The 6,330-nt window shown below is 37.3% G+C and overlaps 1 protein-coding gene across 1 annotated transcript; it reads right to left on the bottom strand.

Annotated features, from left to right (window-relative positions):
* Positions 1-3,418: 3,418 nt before the first annotated feature.
* Positions 3,419-4,077, bottom strand: LOC6038731 (perlucin). Its single transcript, XM_038255795.1, has one exon. It carries the CDS (start codon positions 4,075-4,077, stop codon positions 3,487-3,489), a length of 591 nt encoding a protein of 196 aa, XP_038111723.1. The 3' UTR covers positions 3,419-3,486.
* Positions 4,078-6,330: the final 2,253 nt, after the last annotated feature.

The following is a 6,330-nucleotide window of genomic DNA, read 5'->3' as shown; positions in this document are numbered from 1 at the left end:
GCAGCTCGCAGCAAACTGGAGTGCAGAACACCAGCAGCAGCACGCAGTACCGCCGGCCAGGCCCCGAACACACACTTACACACACGAACACTTCGTAAGTAATTAAAAAGCAAGTGAAAATGCAAAGACCGTGTTTCTTTTGAGTCCCTGATCAGCTTCCCCCTGTTGCATCTCGACCCAGAGCTGAGGAGTCCTCTCCGAAAGCTCGCCGCGTTTGGTAAAAGAGGCCAGTGGAGAGCCCACCACCGATCCCCGTGGCTATTAGACCAGGGAGAGGTGGATTTGTCTGGAGGCGTTGACCTCCAAGTTAAAAACTAACAACTTTCATGTATTTATTTGGCCATTTTCAATATTTTTAAAATTAACATTTGATAAAAATATGCTTTTCACTATGTCTCAAAAGATTTATTTTCTAGTCTCCTAGAACATATGAAAAAATGGAAAATTTAAAACACGTATTTTGGAAATTCATCTTTTAGTAATTCAAATTTAAATGTTTTTTCCGTGTATCTATTTTTCCGAAAAGTTATGATTATAATCTATAATTTTTTTATCTTCTATACTGCCCCTGATCGCATAAGTGTCCCATATGCATTTTCAGCGATTTCGAGTTTTTGATGCAGTTTGGTTCAAAATCGTGTGCTCTTTCAAAAGAGCCTATAACATATAGTACTTTGTTCTAGAAATTAGGAGGAAATCCAGTTTTTTCGCGAAAACTTAACACGTAGCCTTAATAAGGCTGCCTTATGTATGGGACAAACTTCAAATGCGTTTTTCTCAGCTTGCTGTTTTTGCATATGGGACATTAATGCGATAATGGGCAGTATATATATAAAAAATTTCGACGGTTTTGTTCGAACGCGAATCAGTTCAGTACGGAGCGTCGGATCGAGGTGCTCTTTGATGCGTTGGGTTCGTATAAGTCCAAGGAAGGTTCTTACGCCAAAAAATGACAACTTTGGCCACTCTGGAACCGATTCCGGAAAATCTGCAGATTGTATGGGAAAAGTTGCGTAAAATCTAATTTTGATCACAGGTGGCTGAATATGCAAACAAGCTGAAAACGTCAAGAAAGCAAAAAGGGCAGGACGAAGTTTGCCGGGAAAAGCTTGTAATCTATAATTTTTTTGTCAAAATATTGATCCTTGCACTGTAACTTGGATTTCGACCGCACTTTTCTCTCGCACTTTTGACAGCCAAAATTCGAAAATCTAGGCAACCACTCGTTGTTTATTTACATTTCCTGTCGCAGTTTCCACCAAACTGAACATTCGCAATTCAAAAATGCGGGTGACAGCTGAAAAACAAGCGCTAAAACTCGGCTCTCTTTGATCATTTTGGAGGAAAATTTAAATTTTCCAAGCCAGTTTGACAAGTCGCAATAGTGCGATCGATAGCAATAATTTAGTGCGAAATCCAAGTTAGTGGGAATTGCGCAATACCAAATTTCAAACATTTACACACCTATTTTGTATGATCAGTACCCAAAATGTAATGTTAAATTATACGAGCAAACTGATTCAGCAAAATCGTTTCTTTTGACATAGTAAATATATGGACATTGCCCAAGTTTCCTCCCAATCAAATAACTAAAAGAAAAATGGATTTGCGAAATCGTAGAGAACTACTCAGTTGTGAAATGTTTTTATATATATTTTTTTTTAAATCGGAAGATTTTCGAACTATGATGAACAAAACATGATTTGTTCAAATTTTAATAAATTTCGAATTGTGCTCTAGAAAACGTTTCTAAAGTGTACATTTGTACAATTGATAGACATTTTTCATAAATATTTTTTTTAGCCCTGAATCATCTATGTGGAATATTGTACAGATTTGGTTAAATATTCCCAAATTTTACCTAGTGTTGTTATTGAAAAAGCTGCAGAAAATCAGTTGAATCACAAATCCTATTGAATTGATTTTGTTTTTGGTGTTTCTGTTTTGTTATCTTAACACATTATTTATTAATCATGTAATGCTTAAATTTTTACTGTGCACCTCCAAAATGGTACGAAGCGATGATCGTCGTCATCCTCGTTCCAATCGATAAGCTTTTCCCCAGGTGCAAAGACGCCAGCAGCCAGGATATGCTTGAGTGAAGAGATGAGCCACAATGCTCGCTTATATTGCCCGGCTTTGCCGTGATCCACCCGCACACATCCGATACATCCTGGGGGTCGATTTTCCTCATTTGTGCCGGTTTCCCAGGCAGGATAGTAAAACCCCTGTTTAATGACCCGGCAAGTTTATGTGTGGGAGAATGGGTTTCGAAGACGATGGGGCGGTGTGATGCATACACACCGCTTTGATCATGGAACCTTGGTGAAGAGTCCTCTTCAGGTAGCATCGCATTCCCTGGGATTGGATGGCAGGGAAATGTCTTAACTTTTCCTGTTTGATTAGTTGATTGATTACGACAGGATGTGTGAAGGACTCCGGTGGTGGTCATTCGGTTAGGAGTAGAATTTCGCCCGAGATTTGTGAGCTGCAGCAATATAAGAGAGTTGCAATGTGGATGTGGAAGTTCCTGGCGAAGAGCTAGAAAATGACGACGACGAGCAAACTAATCAAGATGCCTTACATTTGGAAAATGTTTACCGGCTGGCCACTAATGGATTGCGAACGGAATTCGGGATAAGTGATGCTGGAGAAGAGCATATCTGCAAACTTCAATTAGTGCTTAAATTGTGATGCTTTAGAGAGGGATTCACCATGAGAGGAGTTCTAAATGTTTAAATTATAAAACTATTTGTATATATTTGACGAATAAGTCAACTACCCAACTCTATACAATGATTTCCATTTCACTTTAATTTACATCCCATGAAAAATGTCCTCATTCCAAATTTTAATTGCAACTCATCAATCCTTCGAGCCTCCCAACCCGGCTGACCCTAATTTCAAATCGACAATCACAAATAATTTCCATTCCGACTCTTCGTCAGCGCGATCCACCCACTTTTCTCCGTTGTTCCGAGCCAAGTGGACTCATTAGTCAACCAGAACAAGTGGGCAAAGTCGGTAGCGTCAGGAGGTATCAATTTCCCAGTGAAAACACTCCTCCTCCCAGTGCGTCGTTGAAGGGGCCCTGACGAGATGTTGTTGTCTTGGTGTGTACGCATTTTGAGCATGTTTCCGGCACGGCAATCAATTTCGAACAAATTTCCTGGGAAAATTGAAAACATTTATCATTTCAAACGCATCATCACAGCCCTGCGGGATTGCTGGAAGTTGTTTCGAAGCTTTTTGTCTTTTCGCGCCCAGTTTGCGGTGAGCCCGCGTTATAAACGAAGAATTTAAATAATTACAAAACTGTCTAAACGGAGCAGCTACCACAAGTGACGGAGATGTCGGTGGAACTGCTGAAAAGTGGCTCTTGAAACCGCTTGAAGGGTAAAATGAACTTATCAAAGACTACTAAATTTTTAAATGATTTTATTTTTCGATTACTTTATCATTTATGAAATTGCAAAAACCAAACCATTAACAATACTCCGAAGTGTACGTCTCACACACGTACCGATTCCTGACCTCACAGTTCCTATCGTTCCAGGTTGTTCCGCTGCGCCATCCCGCTTCAACGCAGTGTTCTACACCTCCAGCATTATCAGGTTGACCGGGACCAAAGTTCGTATATCCCGTCCTGTAACCCAGCGGCTTCATCGTCGTAATCCACACAAAGTGTCCCGTCTTGCCCAGGTCCGTGCCGGCGATCCACCACGGCCCAACCTCGTTCGAGTCCGCGGCACGGAGGGCCAACCTCAGAGCGGTGTCATCTTCCGCCGAGTTGACCGAGGCCAGCCGCAGTCCGATCGATGCACACTGGTGCCAAGCCTCGAAGAAGGTCACCTGCCGGTTGTTGAAGACAAAGTACCGCTGGTTGGGGAAGTGGGCTGCCCGGAAGTACGGAGTGTTGACCCGGAAATACGGAGTGTTGACCCGGAAATACGGAGTGTTGACCCTGACAGGTAGTGGTGTAACCGCCGATGTTCCGTTTTGGATTGGAACTGCTGAGTAGGAGGTGGCCAGGGAGATGGCCAGGATCACCGTTACAAGAGCGAGTTTGGGAGACATCTCGGATGAACTGATGAAGCTCTGGGAGCGAGTGTGAGCAATTTATAGTACGTTGAATGGGTTCGGATTGCGTAACGTGAGAAGAGAGTGACAATTTTATCAGCAAGGATAGTTGACAAATATTGATTTGCCTCGTATTGCACTTAAGGCAAGTCTTAAAAATTCGAATGTGAAGCAATTCTAGACTTTTTTTGATCAGTTTTTTTTTTCTATTTTTCAAGCATTTCTCTGAGCAATTCTCTGAGATTTCAGTCATTCGATTTTTTTTGTAGTTTTTAAACCTGCTGAAACTTTTTTGGTGCCTTTGGTATGCCCATGGAAGCCATTTGCATCATTAGTTTGGCCATATAAATTTCCATACAAATTTGTCAGCTGTCCATACCAAAATTATAAATAAAAACTCAAAAATCTGAATCTTTTGAAGGATTTTTTTGATCGATTTGGTGTCTTCGGCAAAGTTGATGATAAGGACTACACTGAGAAAAAATATACACGGTAAAAAATTGGTGATTGTTTATTTAGTTTGTCACTAAAACTTGATTTGCAAGAAAAAAACACATTTTTATTTTCCTTATTTTTTGTTTTGTTTTAGAGGACTTCAAATGCCAACTTTTCAGAAATTTCCAAAATGTGCATGCATTTTTTTTTTCAATAATAAATTGAATTGAAAATCGGACCATTATTTGCTGAGATATCAAAAATAGAAAATGATGGGTTGTTTGGGTGAGACTTACAAAACAACAATTTTTCTGATTTTAACTCTTTGCATGGCAATATCTCAGCAAAGGTCGTATCAACAAAGTTTAAAAAAGCAACATGTTTTTCAAAGGTTTTTAAATTTTAAAAATTAATGACAACTACTAGTTTCAAAAAAGTTACCTAAAAATGGATATAACTTTATAAAAATTTCACTTAAGTATTTTAGATTGAAAATTCGATTTAACATCGAAAAATTAAGTTAAAATTTTTTTCGACTGATATTATCAAAAAATTACAATTCATTAAAAAAATCATAAATCGGTCAAAGATTTTTTGCACATTCTGTAAATTTTCGAAAAGTTGGCTTTTTATGTCCCCTAAAATGTATAAGAAAATAAAAAAATAAAATTGTGTTTATTTTGCAAATGAAAATAAAGTGACAAAAGTGAAATTAAAAATCACTGATTTTTTGAACAGATTTATAGATTTTTTTAATTTTTATTTATTATGTTTGTATGGACAGCAGCCAAATTTGTATGGACAATTATATGGACAAACTAATGATGCTAAATGGCTTCCTTGGGTCAGCCGGACTTTCAACTGGATTAAAAGATACAAAAAAACGAATGACCGAAATCGTAGAGATTTGAATAGTAGCAGTTTTGATGACGATGAAACATTCGGGTTTTCTAAAAAAAATACACTGAATGAAAAGTGCACGCCACTTCTACGAAATATTTCTATTTATTAGTTTTAAAGTAAAATTTTAAGGGGATGTTACGATTTTTTTCTTTATTAATTTTTTTTAGGAAATATCCTGAGATGTTTTTTCTCAAAAAATGCAGGATTGAAAAAAATCATTAACTAAAACTGTTTTTTAGAAAAGTGATCTAAGCATAACAATTATCTGAAACCGAGAATGGGAATTGATTCTATTAACAATATAACATAAAATCTCAACCATTGTCCTTTATCCAATCCTTGTGAAGATATAGCGGTATCAAAAAATAAAAATGTTGAAAAATAGGTTTATGGTGGTTGTTTTGCTATTTCTATATGATTGACTTGATTATTCAGTCCGGAACATATTTTTACCGGAAAGCCCGTCAAATTTCCGATAAGTTTGTCTTTGACAGCTTATCAGTTGGATGTATAGGCTTACAGATATAACTTTAAAATTCCATAGTAATGAAAAGTCGATCATGGAATCATGAATAATCATGCGTTTTTGTAAGATTTTTTTATCATTTAAATTTATAACATGATAATGAAATATCTTATACGCAATATGTTACATAATCATTAAATGATATAACTGATAAGTGGTTTATATCACTCTTCAAACATTTTAAGAATAACAGCATTACTAGATAAGTGCACTTGATTTCTGGAGTGCACTTTCAATTGGTTACATCCGATTTAAGTACTGATTGATTTCAGAAGTGTGACTGCAAAATCAAAAATAGAACTGATACTTGAGCAGTGCATCAATTTTGTCAACAAAAATTACTATAAAAAGCCCGGATCTTCCAAGCAACAATCAGTACCCTTAAA

The sequence above is a fragment of the Culex quinquefasciatus genome, chromosome 2 (genome assembly GCF_015732765.1).
Source record: "Culex quinquefasciatus strain JHB chromosome 2, VPISU_Cqui_1.0_pri_paternal, whole genome shotgun sequence".
NCBI classification, from domain to species: domain Eukaryota; kingdom Metazoa; phylum Arthropoda; class Insecta; order Diptera; family Culicidae; genus Culex; species Culex quinquefasciatus.
Note: the sequence above shows the minus strand (reverse complement) of the source record. Positions and strands in the feature narration are given on the sequence as shown.